This window comes from Cibotium barometz, chromosome 60, assembly GCF_041138505.1.
Source record: "Cibotium barometz isolate CiBa-2024 chromosome 60, ASM4113850v1, whole genome shotgun sequence".
NCBI classification, from domain to species: Eukaryota; Viridiplantae; Streptophyta; class Polypodiopsida; order Cyatheales; family Cibotiaceae; genus Cibotium; species Cibotium barometz.
Genome location: NC_141105.1, coordinates 28,913,017 through 28,930,379, shown reverse-complemented (window position 1 = coordinate 28,930,379; position 17,363 = coordinate 28,913,017). Strand labels below are relative to the sequence as shown.

General features: G+C 49.8%; 1 protein-coding gene across 1 annotated transcript in view; it reads left to right on the top strand.

Annotated features, from left to right (window-relative positions):
* LOC147605212 (uncharacterized) overlaps positions 1-17,363 on the top strand; it is a 227,846-nt gene that overhangs the window by 39,148 nt on the left and 171,335 nt on the right. Inside the window, exons 2-4 of the mRNA XM_086794043.1 lie at positions 5,364-5,465; positions 5,587-5,833; positions 5,960-6,110. Of these exons, the coding sequence (XP_086650169.1) occupies positions 5,364-5,465; positions 5,587-5,833; positions 5,960-6,110 (500 nt within the window). The remainder of the gene's footprint in view (positions 1-5,363; positions 5,466-5,586; positions 5,834-5,959; positions 6,111-17,363) is intronic.

Here is a 17,363-nt window from a genome sequence, read left to right as displayed (position 1 = left end):
GGAGACGCCAACACCCCCTCCTTCCCCCCTCCCCCTCCCCCTCCCCCGTCCCCCCCTCCCGCCTCGCTTCCACCTTCGCCCCCTCCCGTTCCTGCTCCCGTTTTATCAGCGGCTCCTTCCCCCCCCCCCCCCCCCCTCCCCCTCCGCTCGCCTCAGCTCCTTGGGAGGCCCTGGCAATACCTTGGCGCTCACCTGCTGTCCGGCGGGCACTGAGCACCGACTTTGCTCGAGCACCGCAGAGGAGACCTACCATGCCGATTCGGGCTTCACGGATATCCTCTATCCGTAGTCGGCTGAGTAGTCTTGACACTAGACATCACTCGGAGGCTTTTGACTAGTCCTTCACACGGCTTTTTGGAGCGGAGGGCCCCCATGAGCCAGCACCCATCAGAGTTCATGTGGTGATACCTCCGGCCCGAGGGGAGGAGGCACTTGATTCAGCGGTGGCCTTCTTCTTCCCTCTCTGTGGCACTAGTGACCGGGAGTGGACTGTGGATCTCGCTCTTAGCATTTTGAAGACTTAGGCAGTTGAGTTTTCTCACCATGTGAGCGATCTGGAGGTGACAGACGTGATAGGCCGACTCTGGGAGCTGGCTCATTTCTTTGATTCCGGGAGTGCGGATCCCTCCGGGGTTCGCCACTTGGTGGTTCGCATAGTGGCAAACCTAGCACGCGACCCTGGATATGTTTGTATACACGAGGTTGCTCTCTCTGAGCGGGAGGCAGTCGCCATGGGACACAGCCACTTGATTTGAGATTCTTGCAGCACACTGGGTGGGCAGATTCGTAGCCGCTCGGATGGGGACTATTCTCCATCCAAGCCGCTTGCGAAGGCCCGCCGTATGGCTGAGACAGCCTCCACCTCAGCAGGTCATCCATGAGGATCATCTCATGGAATGTACAGGGCCTTGGCGGCGCACACTATGTACACACTATGTACGTTATTGTGGCTGCTTGAGGCAGGAGCTGCAGAGATGCCTGGTTGGGGGCAGTATTGATATTCTGATGATGCAGGACCACCATTTGAGTGAGAGCAGGATTCGGAGATATGGATCCGTGATGCTTGGCAGATGGGACACATTTTGGTCTGTAGGGTTTGGCCCCTTGGGTGGGCAGGGAGGAGTATGTATGGTCATTGCGGATGTATGGCGGCAGGCCATTGTGGATCTCGGGGTCATTGTGCTTGGTAGAGCACAGTATGTTATTCTGAGGATGCACGATGTACTCTTTGGCGTGCTCAATGTCTATGCGCCCAACCATGCTAGTGCTAGAGCAGAGCTCTGGACCCTTGCTACAGATGCATTGCCCGAGGCCGCACATTGGTGTGTCGGAGGAGACTTCAACATGCTTGAGGACCCGGCCGATAGGGTGGGAGGCAGTCATGTTACAGTGCACGGCACGGAGCTTGCAGCTTGGGAGTGAGGGAGGGACTAATCTATCATGGATTGATCGCTTCTATGTGGGCGACAGGTTCGGGGAGCGTGGGGGCTCCGTTGGCATTCTTGCTGGCACTTCTTTTTCAGACCACGCGCCAGCTATTTTGACACTTGAGGAGAGGACAGGGGAGAGGATACTTACAGATTCTAGTCTTTCTGAGGACATTGAGAGGATATGGCATGATAGCCAGAGCTCTGACCTGGATGCAGCAGGCCAGTGTGCCCAGGGACTCATCGAGCTCAGCTCTTTTTTGCACGCCGTAGCCTTGACATGGCTGGGAGAGACACGAGAGCGGGAGCGTCGCTTGAGACGTAGCCTTGCTTCGCTCCAGCGCCTTCAGGAGCAGCAGCCCACATGTGAGTGGGTGGCGTCCCAGCTGAGCCAGGCACGCAAGGAGGTTAGAGAGGCAGAGGAGCAGAGACATGAGTTCTACTATCATCGCCAGGCCTCACAGTGGACGCAGCTTGGTGATAGAGTGACTGGGGAGTTCTTTGAGATTACAGGACCCCGCCATGCTCGAGCAGGTGTACGCCAGCTCAGGAGACACGACGGCTCGTTAGCCACTGAGCCCGGGGAGATTAGAGCCATTGCCATTGAGTTCTATAGAGATCTGCTTTCAGCGGAGCCAGCCACGGAGGCACGTGATGCTTGCAGACAGACTGTGTGGGCCCATGTGCAGAGGAGGGTCACAGATCGTATGCGCACAGTTCTGGGTGAGCCTCTTTCAGAGGATGAGCTTGTTGAGGCTTTGAGGGTCCTTCCACGCCATAGTTGCCCTGGGGAGGACGGATTGACGCCTGCCTTTTTTATGCGCTATTGGGACATTTTGGGGCCAGGCCTCCGCAGGGACTTTCAGTATGTTTTGGACATTGGGGTGATGCCACAGAGCTTTTCAGAGGGCTTGATCTTTCTTATCCCCAAGGGGGAGGGAGTGTCTGATGATATTCGGCAGTGGAGACCTATTACGATTCTCAATACTGTCTACAAGGTCCTGGCCAAGGCCTTGAGTTTGAGGATCCAGCCCTTCCTTGGGGAGCTGATTCATGCTACCCAGAGAGGTTTTGTCAAGGAGCGCAGTATCCTTGACAACATTTTCACCTTCTGGGAGGCGACGGCCCGAGCTAGATTTCTCGGCGAGGACCTGGTCGTGATGACACGGGATTTTTTTTGCATGGCCAGGAGGCCAATCTTCAGAGGGCAGAGCAGTCGCTATAGGTTTTTGGCGCAGCTTCGGGAGCTTTGATCAATTGGCGCAAGACAGTGGCCTTTTGGATCAGTAGCGCTCCCACTCCGGGATGGAGCCCAGCCCCGGGTTTTAGATGGATTCCTCCCGGCACAGCAGTGCGGTATTTGGGATGCCAGATTGGACTTGATTTGTCACCTGAGCAGCAGATCGCCCCGCTTCTTCTGAGCATTCGGAAGAAGCTTTTGTATTGGAATACAGCTCGGCTATCCTTGGCTGGGAGGGTGGTGGTGACAAATCAGGTGCTTTTAGCGACCATGTGGTACATCACGTCTTGCTGGATCTTCTCGAGCTCTTGCATCAGCCAGGTATAGAGGCTGATCAGGAACTTTCTTTGGTCTGGGCGGGACGGTCAGCCAGCCCGGGCTAAGGTTGCTTGGGCAGTTATTACTCTTCCGCTGGCCCAGGGGGGCTTGGGCATTATAGATCCAGTTGATCAGAGTAGAGCCTTATTGGGAAAGCTTATTGTTCGGGGGCTGCTTCCAGGCACTGAGCCTTGGAAGGAGCTTCTTTTTCAGCGACTGCAGGCTAGGGCTCCTCCAGCAGGGGGCACTTGGGCACCAGAGATACGATGGATCTTCATAGAGATGAGGAGGACAGGCCTCAGTAGAGGATGGAGGACAGGCCTCAGTAGAGGATGGGAGGATAGATTTGCCTTGAGCATCCTGCGAGCTTGGGAGCTGTTGAGACCGGGGCTTTCTCAGAGACCTCCTACTTGTGATGAGGAGCGGGCCAGACAGCCGCTCATCTGGAGCCCCGCGGTACGCATTGAGCAGGGTCATATGCTGGGTTCTCGGCCTTGTCTAGCTTGGGGACCATTGGCGGCAGGCCTAGCACGCAGTTTTGGAGACTGGCAGGCCTTTTGCAGTCTCCCAGAGGAGGTCCAAGTGGAGAGGCTGAGTCACTTCAGAGGGGGGCTGATTATGAGGGATGACATTCAGGAGGCACTCACTGAGGAGTGGTTCACGCCTTTCGAGCCAGCGGCCCCACGGTGGATGGGAGCCTTTACACAGTTGGAGATCCTGATTGCTGTCAGAGCTTGCACTGAGGATGGTAGATGCCTCTACTATGAGATCCAGGATGAGGGCAGACTTCAGAGAGTGGAGGCGGAGTCGCCTTTGGTTGCAGAGTGCATCTTTCAGAGGATACGGGTAGTGGACGCCGCTTCCCGGAAGTGGCATATTGATCCAGACCCTGCAGATGTGGACTCTGATTGGCGCATTTGGGCATATGCTGTGCGCCCCTTGGCCCGGCTCCAGTAGGACCCTGGCGAGTATGAGTGGCATGATCCTTATGCGTCCCCCGAGGCCACAGAGATTACCTTTTTCCAGTACACTGTTGGGTTGGGGAGGCATATTTTGACTGCGAGGAGGATGGTCTCTCCAGCCGCATCGGAGCATTGGCGGCTACAGGGACTCACACAGGAGTTCCTGGAGAATTTTTGGGCCAGGCTCTGGGCTAGTCGACAGGCACGTAGGATCTCGACTTTCCAGTGGCTGGTTGCCCACAGGGGCTCTGCAGTTGGCACCTGGCACCTGGCTTGTCTACAGTGGTCTTCCGGCGGCCTGCGTCCGATGCGGCCACCCATTGGAGACACGGAGACACTGCCTATGGGATTGTCCACAGGCGCAGCAGATTTGGCTGAGGATGTTGCGCATTTTGGCCCCCCTCTCTCCAGAGGGCATGTATACGTGGGGTGCCGCTGCTTGGTCGACTTCATTAGGGCCTGCTCTGGGATACGAGACGGAGGAGGACAGCCAGGCCATCAGATTCATTAGGGGCCAGCCTCGCCTTGTTCCTTCACCGGATTTCTCGTCCGCCGACTGGACACAGGAGAGGGATCTACGATGGGAGCTCCTCAGCAGCCTCACCATCTGGTTCACCTGGAAAGCCCGGTGTTTCAGGGCCCTTGAGGGGAGACTGGAGCCACCAGCAGAGACTGTTCGGGGGATTTGGCAGGAGCTGATCCACACCCTGCGAGGATGTATGACCGCATTCGTCGGGGCGACTCGGATGCGGCGATCTTGCGGCGCCAGGCCTTCCACACCACTTGGCGCAGCGGCCCCTTCTATACACTACACGCGGGTACCCCCCGCCGCTGGCATTACAGGCCACCTGTTTGGCTTTTCCCCCCTCCTATTGTATGATATAGCTCTCAGTTATTTGTACTGATATTTGTACCTTTTTGCACCTAGGGAGAGTCTCCCTAGCTGCCTTGATTGGATCTCTGCTCTGCCTTCTTATGAGTAGGAGAGTTTTTTTTTTTTGTAGCCCAGCGGGAGTTTTTTTTATAACTAATGAAAGGATCTTTTCTCAGGGGAAAAAACGTGCTCGCTACATAAGTGTGCGGACATAGTTGCCATAGAAACATGGTTAACAACTGTACTGCCTTTGGCCAGAAGACCAAGCCACCTTTGGGTGGGCACTCAAGTTGCTACTACAAAAGGATCTACTTTGATAGAAGCTGAAATGCCTTTCTTGGAAGGCTCTCTTTTAGGGTTTGCAACATTGCTAGGGTTTTCTCTCTATGGCTTGAAGCTCTTTGAATTTGGGACTTGCTTTAAAGTGCTCAGTTTCTAGCATTTGCACACTCTTTCTAGCCTATGCTGGAGGTGTTGGAGGCTTGTTGTTGACAAAGTTAGGTGGCATCACATGATCTGATTGTGCTTTGGTGGTTTTTTAGGTACCTTGTAAAGCTTAAGGATCACTTTAACTCAACCATGATTGATCATATTTGTGACAAGGCAGAGACAACTGACGCATATCCTGGGTATTGTGTTTATAGGTATAATTCAACTTTCATGCTTCTTGTCATTATAACATGCATAGGTGTTGTGTATGGTCTAAGCTTAATAACTCTGACGTTGAAAGGAGGTTAAGAACTTTATTAGAGATGAATGTGACAGATACAAGAAAGTGTGGCTGGGGATGCTTATGATGATACCTGGGCGTCACTTGACACAGCTTATTCTAAAGGAAGCACATGCAATTGATCATGTTGAGGTCGAAGGCACCGTGAGGATTAGTATCACACAAAAAAATCCTCCATGGGGTCTTGACAGGATTGATCATAAGCCTGGTCAAAGCTTACTCAATCAGCTCTACAATGTGGTTTCAGGGGGTGATGGCGTCCATGTGTATGTTCTGGACACGGTATGAAGGATAAAAGGACTGATTTTATAAGCTGTGAAGATAGCAAATTATTAAAGCCTTTTAACGCACACTATCTTGGCCTTTCTCATTAATTCAGATCTCAACAAAGATTCTGGACTTGCACAGGGGATCAGATGCACTCATCAGGAATTCTGGTACGCAGATGGACGGGCTGATTCAAAAGGCAGACGCTTAAGTAGATGCCTTGATGGCTTTGATGGCATACAAGATGGACAGGGAGTTAATGACTGCAATGGACATGGCACACACTGTGCAGGTATGCAAACCTCAATCTGTATCCTTGGGAACTTCCATCAAATCAAGTTTCTTTCAGAAGGTCGGAATTCCTTAGCAAATGTTCTTAGAAAGGACTTCTATTGTTCTTTAGGCTTCATTTCACCTTAATATCCCAAAGGCAAGATTATGCCACTTGTTTACAGGAGGGTTTACAACTTATTGCTGAATTTCTCTTTGTGCACTTAAGTAGGACTGGAGACGAGAGCTCATTTTCTGGCTTCACTATATAAAGGCTGGAGTTGAAGCATGGAAGCTTTGCAAGGTTGTGGGCTGCACTAGAACTGAAGTCTGATTAGAGTGACCCAGTAGTCCGGAGTTGAAGCATGGAAACTTTGCAAGGTTGTGGGCTGCACTAGAACTGAAGTCCGTTCACTTATAAAAGTCCCCCGGAGTTTTAGTTCAGGGCCCTATCTCTTGGTTCAACCATGTGGAGGCTTTATCCTAGCACCTTTGGGCTGAAATGCACCTCTATTTACTGTGCAAAGTGCAGCTGATTTCTCTTGCTTCATATTGTTGCCTGCCCTTGCCCTTGCCCTTGCTCCTATGGCTGCTGCAATGCCTAATGCTGTCTTAGGATGGTAAATTCACTTTATTTTCAACATTCTTGTCATTGTGCTCCGCTTGTATCTAAAATTTCTATTCATGTGTGCACTGTGCCGTGAGCATTGAGGACTCGGGACATTCTGTCCAAAGGAGAACCACCACTTTAGTGTGCCCTCCTGGAGCCTCTCCTTAAACCTCTTCGATCACCCAAAAAAAAAAAGAAAGCCTTGTCTCTGGTCATCGTTACTCAACTAGACGTTCCCAAGGCAAAATGGAAAAAAGAAAAAGAAAAATCCATTTGGGGGATGCCACCCAACTCTCAGTCCACTTTTCATAACTGCATCCCCCATGTCTTATTATACTTGCCCCCTTCACACATCCTCCTACCTGCCCCTACACACATCCTCCTACCTGCCCCTACACACCTCCTGCTAGCTTCCTCCATGCCTTTTTTTTTAATCCCAAGAAAGAGACTTCTATTAAGTATGAAAAAGGCATACAACAATCACGGCTATAAGCCGGAATACAATAGAATCACCCCAATATGTAAGGTGATTTCAACCATTGAGGAGCATCATGATGCCATGAGAGACATGTGGGACTAGAGGAAAAGAAAATGCCATGGTCCCACTCCCGCATAAATATAACGCGCTTTGTCTTCACGGAACGAGAGGACCCCTGAATACGAGCCCAAGTAGCCATGAGAGTATGGATGATATCACCCCATATAGTACTAATGCACTGAGACCCAAAGATCTGGACACCCTCAATAGCCTCCGTGCATCTAGCTCTCTGGATCTGCCATGTTGTAATATTGGCAACAATCTCCCAACTGGTGTCAATCCTTTGTCTGGGGGGTGTATAATCAGAGTGAGGGACATCCTGCAATAAACCATGCTGAGCAATACCTCTATGAATGAAAATAGCAGAGTCTGTACCACTGTCCTCAAAAAAAAGCTGCGGACCGGACAGGGAGAGTCAAGCAACTACCCCCCAAGTCACATGCATGGCGTGGCCACTCAAGTTTCCCATAAGTTGGGCTATAGAACCCCAAACCTGTTGTGTAGATCTTCCCAACTGCTGGAAATTTTGAAAAATATTTCCTGGGACGACGTGCTGAAGTGACGTCAACCTGCGCTCCTGCCCCCGCCTGCCCTCTGTTGCCTCCGCCTGTTTCTTTGCTGCTCCCGCCTGCCTCTGCCGCCTTCGCCTGCCCATCTGCTGCCTTCGCACCCCCCTTTGCCTGCCCAACTTCTCCCCCTCACTAGCTTTTCAGTCCCCGCCTGCCCTTCAGCTACCCCCGCTAGCCCCTCTACTGCCCACCACCTGCCTTCGCTTGCCCCTTTTGCTGTCCCCGCCAGCCCCCCTTTTGCTGCCCTGCCTGCCCTTCAGCTGCCCCCGTCTACCCCCGTCAGCCCCTCTGCTGCCCCCTGCCTGCCTTCGCCTGCCCCCTTTTGCTGCCCCCGCCAGCCCCCCTTTTGCTGCCCTGCCTCCCCTTTGCTGCCCGCCCCCTGCCTTCTTCAGTCCCCGCCTACCCCTCTGCTGCCCCTGCCTGCCCCTTTGCCCTTGCTTCCCCAGCTGCTCCCCACCTTTGCCCCCCTTCCTCTGCTCCGGTTTTCCCAGCAGCTATTTTATCTGGATTCAAGTCGGCCGCTCACTTTTCTTGATTGGTCTTATGGCTTTTTTTGCCGCAGCCAATGGCTCATCACCCCCACTGGCTGGGAGAATCATCAATTTTTCACAAGACGAGCTCACCTCTCTTCAGCACGACATTGACCTTGAGGTCTAGACTACCCTTGTTGCGAGAGTTTATGGTTCCCACCCTTCTCGTTCACAGGCCCGTGAATGGCTTCTAGCAGCTCTCCCTTCGGAGCTGATTGTGCACTTTCAGGATACTCGTTTACTTGGTCGAGGCTTCTTCCAGGTGGACTCTCATTCTTCAGAAGCTACTTCTTAGGCTTTGGCTAGCAGCCCCTTTCCTCTTGGTCCTAGGAAGATTTTCTTCTTTCAGTACCAGGTGGGCTTTGATCCAGTGGTGGAGGATCAGCGCCTTACCCTGGTCTCACTACGGTTCCCTGCTCTTCCTCGGTCCTATTGGAAGCTTTTAGCTTCCATAGGGGCATCCTTTGGCCAGGCTCTAGAGGTACCAATCCTCCCGAGCTCTCCTGCGTCAGCTTCTGTGGCCGTTACCGCCACTCATAGTTGTTTCTCGTACCGGTACTAATGGGTTCGTATGGTACGGTTCGTACGGTACGATACCGTACGATATCGTATCGTACCGTATCGTATGGTACGAGTAATTTTTTTTTCCAAAAAAATTATTTTTCCTTGAATTTTTTTTTCCAAATGCTTAAAAAAAATATAGAAACCCTGCTTTACGAAGATCCCAAATGCTCGCAATACTTCGCAACTTTTGTGTCCACTCAGTATTCCATATGGGGTTGTTGAGAGACCTTAAAAATCTGGCGAGGTAGACTGGTAGTGTACACTTGATTGGTAGGATGAGAGAATCTTGCTACATCACTTGGGGATCCTTGGTATAGGTAGGCTAGACAATTAGATTCTCAAGTTATGTATGAGGGAGAAGATTTGGACATGGCCATTTTGATCTAGAGAGGAGTCCCTAAACTTATCACCCTAGATGCACTCCTCGTATTTGTGCAAGGACGGTCCCTTAGTCATAAACGCTACACTGGGAGACCTTTGGTATTGCATTACCCATCTAGGTTCTTTTTTGGAGACAATCGGGAGATCCAACCGGGAGAGACACATATCCATGTTCTGGTTCCTCAAGCACTGTAGACTCCTCCCCTCCCAACCTTCCCTCACATACAAGCTTGAAGCTCCATAGGTTGTAAGTGTAAAAAATAAAAACCGTATTTTATCGTACGGTATCCGAAAATTTCATATCGTACCAAAAATTCCCGTGTACGGTATCGTATTTTCGTACCGTGACAACCATGCCGCCACTCTTGATGGTGTACCCTGGGTCCTTGTGCTTGTTCCTGATCCATCGATTACTGATGATCATGTTATGCTTCAGAGACCTGACGGATCTCATTTCCGCTAGAGGATGGAGATTATAGGCAGACGTGATCAGTGTCGGATTTGTCGTCGACAGGGTCACATTGCTAGAGATTGTCCTAGATCGAGGGGCCATGCTAGGAGGCGGTGTGGTCCTGCCCTCAGAGGCCTTCTGCAGATGCCGAGACTCTAGCTGCTCCTTTGACACAGCAGACCACACAGCATTGGGTTGTGGTTAGGGATGGCAGGCACCCTCGGACCCCTGTACCTGCCCCTTCACCCACTGCCTGTGGAGCACCCTAACCCCTATGCAGCTCTTGCCTCACAGGATGTTGATCCTTTTTTGGAGGATGAGGCCTTGCAGGCACATGATCTGGATCCCTCACAGGAGGATGCTGCATTACAGTTACAGGATGATTGCACGCTTGAGGATGATGTTGCACATTCGCATTGTCATGGTACCTCTCCAGTTCTGAGGACTAGCCCTGGCTTTTCCCCGGAGTAGGAGAGAGAGGTAAGGTTTACATCGTCAGATTTTCCCTCCCTTACCTATGCGAGACGTACTTCCGCCTCTAAAGGGGGTCCTTCGTCGACCACGAGATCTGGTCTTTCCTACTCTGAGTCTTTATGAGGATTGTCTCTTGGAACATTCAGGGTCTTGGGGGTTTTTTTCCACGTTGACGGAAACAAATTGTAAAAACCCAGCTTCATTGTGCAGGCACAGGTGGACCTATGGATATATTGCTCTTGCAAGAGCATAAACTGGATGCTAGTCAGTGTGGGAGATCAAGCAAGCGTCTCTCGGGACACACCTTTTGGTCACCGGCTGTTGGTACCAAGGGTGGTGTTTGTATCTCTATTTCAGCTTTGATCTTGCCTTGCATCATTGGACATGGTGTCATTTTGCCTGCGAGAGCACAGTGGATCCTTCTTATGCAGGGTACTACACGCATTGGTATTCTCAATCTCTATGCTCCTAAGCATAGAGGTGAGAGGATTGCCTTTTGGAAATCTCTCACTACATTGATGCCTCTTGCCGACCATTGGATTATTGGTGGGGATTTTAACATGGTTGAGATGCCAACGGATAAAAGAGGTGGACATGAGGGCTTGGTGCATCCTCTTGAAACAGCATCTTGGGAGAGGTTTATACTCTCCATTCATGGTAGAGATTGTTGGCATGAGGATGACATTTTGAGGAGTCCATCCACTCTTCTTTATTCATGGTCTAACAGGAGAAGAGATGTAGGATGTATCTATGCACGGTTAGACAGATTTTATGTGGATGATTGGGTGCTTGTTGACAGAGGTGGACATACTTTGATTGCTACAGGCACCTCCAAATCGGATCATTGCCCAGTGGTTTTATGTATTAGAGATCCGAATGCCATGGATCAGCACCCCATGTACGCATCCCTGATCATTTGTTTTCAGATGCAGAACTATCTCGTCGTATGCTTGATATTCGGAGATCTCATGACTTCGTACAGGCCTCTCAAAGCCTGGCCTCTGCTCTCTGTGATATTAGTGACTTTTATCACACATGTGCCCTGTCTAAGAGGCAAGAGGCCTTGGACTTAGAAAGGGCTATTAGACGTAGATTGGCTGCCTTGTAGAAAGAGCACGAGAAACATCCTCATGCTCAATGGATTGCAGATTCTTTATGTACTATTAGAGCAGAACTTCATCACTCTCTTGAGCAACGCCCAGAGTATCGTTTCCATGCCCAGGAATCCTTTTGGACACAGATGGGTGGCAGATGTAACAAACATTTCTTTGCTTCTCACGGCCCATCTCATGCCAGAGATAGTGTCAGGTAGTTGCAGGATTCACATGGCACTCTTCACTCAGATCCTCTCATGGTTAGACAGATTGCCACCGATTTCCATTGCTAGCTTCTTAGTGCTGAGCCGCATTTGATCTGAGACACAGGGCATAGAGGAAGGTTTTGGTATGCATTGCCACATTTGATCACCGAGGAGATGTGTGCCACTCTGGATGCCCCTTTTTCTATGCAGGAGTTCAGTCATGCTCTTCATGCCTTACCTCATGGTAAGTGTGCAAGGGAGGATGGCCTCTCCCTTGTTTTTTTGCACTACTTTTTGGGATGAGATTGGGGCTGAGATAACATCGGCTTTGCAGGAGATGTGGGACACAGGTTCTATGCCTTCTTCTTTTACTGAGGGGCTTATTTATCTTATTCCTAAGAGCTGGGATAAGACATTGATTGGCTAGTGGAGACCTATCACCTTACTTGGGACTGCCTATAAGATTCTTGCTAAGGTAGTGAGCATCAGATTGCAGGATGCCAATTTTGTAGGATGTTATTCATGATACCCAGAATGGATTCTTACACGGCAGAAGCATCTTTGATAACATTTTCTCGTTTTGGAAGGCCGTCGAATGGGCTAAAGCGAGCAATCAGCCCTTAGCCATTCTGCTCTTGGATTTTGAGAAGGCCTATGATAGAGTGGATTGGGACTTTCTTGAGGGTACTCTTAGTCATATGGGCTTCTCTCAGAGATGGATCAAGGGAGTTTCATGCATGTATCGTGATGCCCACAGTAGAGTTCTTGCTTGCGGTGATAGAGGAGAGCAGTTTCACGCTCCGTACGACAGGGCTGCCCATTAGCCCCTTTATTATATATCATAGTTGCAGAGGCCATGAGCATCTTTCTCTGCTCCACTGCTGGTATTTCAGGATTGAGGTTGCCTCTTTGTAGTCATGAGGAGCTGGTTGACTCTGAGTTAGCTGATGACACACATATATGCTTATGTTCCTTCCGGGTAGCACTAGAGGAATCTGTTTGGCAGCAGGGGCACTCATTAATTGGCACAAATCTGTTGGTTTTTGGGTTAGTGATTCACCGAGAGTTGATTGGGGTGCAGAGCTTGGTTTTACTTGGATCAGCAGAGGATGTACTGCTAGATATTTGGGATGCCAAGTTGGGATTGATATTTCTCCTGCACAGCAGTTTGCTCCGGTACTTATGAGTATCCGGAAGAAGCTCCTCCATTGTAGCTCCAAGAGATTAGATTTAGCCTCCAGAGTTTTGGTGGCTAATCAGGTTTTGCTAGCCTCAGCTTGGTTTATTGCCTCTTGTTGGTGCTTCTCTCGTGCGTGCATTGGCCAATTGCGGAGATTGATTCGATATTTTCTCTGGTCGGGCTTGGATGGTACCTCAGACACTCGTGCTAGGGTAGCTTGGCTCACAATTATTCAGCCCAAAAGAGAGGGGGGCTTGAATATTATCGATCCGGATGTTCAATGCAGGGTGTTGCTTTGCAAACTTGTGGTCAGAGGTTTCCTACCAGGCACTGAGCCTTGGAAGGATTTTTTCTTATCTCAGATATCCAGATGTACACCCAGGGTCGGGAGAGACTGGATGCCCAACACACGTTTTTTGTTCAGAGAGGCTGATATTAGGGCACCATCTTCCCCTCTTATTGCAGCCATTGTCAGAGCATGGAGAAGCATGAGATATTTTTTGCGATAAAGGCTTCCTAGATCTTTGGATGAGGCTGACCGACAACCTATTATGTGGAACGAGTTCATTAGGGATGAGGCTGGTCGGCCACTTGGTGCATCTCGTTATATGCAATGGTCAGGATGGGAGAGATGCGCATACATAGTTCTTGCTTGGAAGACCTTTAAGAGTCTTCTGGAGGATCGGACAGTTGCATCCACTTAGCATCTTAGGGGCTCTCTCATTCGTATTGATCAGATTGATGCAGCTATTCCGCATGAGTGGCTTTCTGGGACCTTTCACGGAGACTATCATCCGAGTTGGTTGGGAGTTTTTTCGAGGATAGGCATACCTCTGGAGGTCATTGCTCTGCCAGGCTAGGAGGATACAGATTTCCTTATGTATTCTATCATGCGTGGTGGGAGATTGAGGAGATGTAGTATGGAGGAGATCATACCAAACACTAGGCTTAGTCCGGTGAGGATTGTTGGTGGCTCGGGGAAGCACTGGTTCATTGACCCTTCTCCTCAGATAGTGACTCATGGCTCTTGGTGTTTGTGGCTATATGGTGGCAGTCCTATCAAATATCTTCAGTGGGATCCAGGAGAGTGGGAGTGGATTGATGCCTTCGATCCTTTGAAAAGCCTTCCTTTTTTCAGTTTCACTGTTCGGAATGCCAGGTTTCTCCTCACTCAAAAGATGCATAGGATCCCTACTCTCAGGCCTCATTGGGAGAGCTATGATATTTCTCCAGTGATACAGCACAGATATTGGCATAGACTTTGGCACTCATACAGAAGGAGCCATATCTCTCATTTCTTTTGGTTATTCTTACATGGTGGTCTCCCCACCAATCAGTGGAGATTAGTTTTCGGTGTAGCACCTTCCTGTCCTAGATGTGCGGTAGATTCTGAGTCCGTACAACATAGTCTATGGGGGTGTAGCATTGCACAGCAGATTTGGGGTCCTGTAGCCCAACTTATGGGCAAATTGAGTGGCCGAGCCATGCATGTGACTTGGGGGGCAGTTGCTTGGCTCTCCCAGTCCGGTCCACAACTTTTTTATGAGGGCAGTGGTACAGATTCTGTTTTTTTCATTCGTAGAGGTATTGCCCACCACCATGGTCTATTGCAGGATGTTTCTCACTCTGATTATACACCCCCTAGACGGAGGATTGATACCAGTTGGGAGATTATTGCCAGTATTATTGCATGGCAGATCTGGAGAGCTAGATGCACGGAGGCTATTGAGGGTGTCTAGATTTTTGGGTCTCAGTGCATTAGTACTATATGGGGTGATATCATCCACACTCTTATGGCTACTTGGGCTCGCATTCAAGGGCCCTCTCGTTCTGCGCAGGCGAAGCGTGTGATATTTATGCGGGAATGGGACCTTGGCATCTTCTTTTCCTCTAGTACCACAGGTCTTTGAGAAAGCCCCGGTCTCAGGAGCTCCCAAGCTCGCAGGATGCTCAAGGCAAATCTGTCCTCCCATCCTCTACTGAGGCCTGTCCTCCTCATCTCTATGAAGCTCCACCGTATCTCTGGTGCCCAAGTGCCCCCTGCTGGGGGAGCTCTAGCCTGTAGCCGCGCTGAAAAAGAAGCTCCTTCCAAGGCTCAGCACCTGGAAGCAGTCCCCGAACAATAAGCTTCCCCAACAAGGCTCTACTCTGATCAGCTGGATCTATAATGCCCAAGCCCCCCTGGGCCAGCGGAAGAATAATAACTGCCCAAGCAACCTTAGCCCGGGCCAGCTGACCATTCCGCCCAGACCAAAGAAAGTTCCTGATCAGCCTCTGTACCTGGCTGATGCAAGGGCTCGAGAAGATCCAGCAAGACGTTGATGACACGGAAGCGGTATAGCTATATATGCCTTTATAGAGTGTCACACTTCCACACACTGATACAAACACACCCAGAACACCAGACCCAAGAGTATGTACAAAACTTTATTTCAATTCAAGTCTTCGTCTTTACAGAGTTGAACATCCATTACATCCTCAGAACCATCTTCATCTAACACCCATTCATAATCAGCTCGCTCCAGCTCCTGGTCGCTCCCAATCCTTCTCCTTTAGCCCACGACAGTCCTCCCAGGACCATTCCCAGCCTGCCCTCTCCCTTCCCCTCTCCTACTAATGGCGCCCCTCCTACGGATCTCCCGACTTGCAGTAGCGACCTCTGAACCCGAGAGCTCGCCAATGCAACAGTTCACAAGAGAGAAGCGCCAGCAAAGGAAGCCTACGTCCCTGGCTTTAGTCTCCCAGCTAGCCCGTCGGATACTGCCTCCTCTCTCCCTCCTGGCCTGCAGTCGACACCACCATCAACCTACGAGGACTCTTCCCCAAGCTCCTCTGAGGGATCCTCTGAACCCGCAGCTTCGCAGCTTTTCCAAGTTCCAAAAAAAAAAAAAAAACAGGCACCTCTTCATCGCCATGCTCCCCCTCTGTTGCCCATCTCCCCCCTGCTCTTCTTCTGCTGCCACCCGCTATGCATTCAAATCATCTCTCTTCCGTATGCCTTCCTCTCCTGCTCTCTGCTGTTTTGCTTCATTCAGCCCTCCTCGAATCTCTTCCAGCTGCTCGCTCTCCCTTGTGTTCTACTCCTTCCGCTCTGGAAAAACCCGCTCCCATGGCCCGAATCGGTATCCTCCCTTCTATCGAATGCTTCCTGCGCCATCTCTTTTCTGTCATGCACATGTCCATACCTTCTTTTCCCCTTTCCCTTTTAGAACCGGCTCATGCGCACACGTAGACATGCATAGCCACATCACCCTTCCACATGCTTCTTTAATCTTGGACATTTTCGCCCCTCATACACACATTAAATTGGCACCCCCAACAATTAATTGCTCCCATGCACTTGCACATTTTCGAATACAATTTACAAGTACCCATTTTTATTTTTGGGACACGCACACATACAGAGCAACCGAATGACTGACACCATCTCAAGCAGACCGCGCTCTGGACAAGTCTATGCTTCCAAGATCTCATCATTTTCCTTGCACATACACTTCCATCAAAGCCTAAAGCTTGATTGCCACATATAACCACACATCCATGACGCCCACACTGAGTCAATGAGTGCTCCCATGACTTTACCACAATACGGAACATCACTCATGTACACATGTACAAGTTGAGTTTGGGGTTTTCAAAAATCTTGACACATATTTAGCAACCCCACTCTTCTGCTGTGACATTAATGTCCAACAGCTGTACAAACAGAGACTATTTATCCTCCCGGATCAAACAGAAATCTCGGTGCATACACCTTCCAATTCTTCAAGCATTTTCCTCTGTCAAATAACCATTGATACATTCTGTCATGATCTTCCATTTTCAGCAACCCCCTGGGTCCTTTATATATGGCATCATCAATATATACTATCGCATTTCCTCCTCCATACCAGCTCGCATAATCTTGTGATGGAAACAACCATTCCTCACCTCTACTCCTCTCTAACACATCTGAATCCCACTCATAATCATATACTGAATTAACAAAGATCTGATCATCAACTTCCATCTCATGGTCATCCAATTTGCAACCTACATCATTGGTTTCCAACTCTTCCTCTGGACAAACTGCCAAACTAACTATAGCCAAACCACTCATCCATATGTTGAGCATCAACATGAGGTGTATCCACCATAAACTCATTTCCCTTCAGCCCATCAACATCAAACATAGCAACTTCATGCACTGTAGACTCATCATTGCCACTTCCTTGTAGTTTCTCCAGCTTCAAGACCATTGGTGATCCTTCAAGATTCTCCTCATCTTGCACAGGCATCTGTACCAAGTCTAAGCTTCCTAAACTGCCAAGCAAAGCATGTTGGTCCATTTGACCAACAACAATAACCTCACATGCATTCTCACTACTGACAACTGACTCATTCTCTTGGGCATGACAAGAAACACACACCTTATGATTAGCAACCGCACATGCAAAATCTATCACGTCATCATCCAACTCCAAGGAAGCCAATTCCAACAGATCATCCAATGCATTATCAAGAATACAGTTCAGCTCATCATCCAGATTACAATATCCAACTCATCACCCGGATCATCAATATGTACTTCATCCATAGTATCTTCATTAGTAACATTTTGATCATCACATTCTACCTTGACTGCCTGAAGTACATGCACATGCAAGTCATTACTCATTTCTGAATCAAAGAGATCATC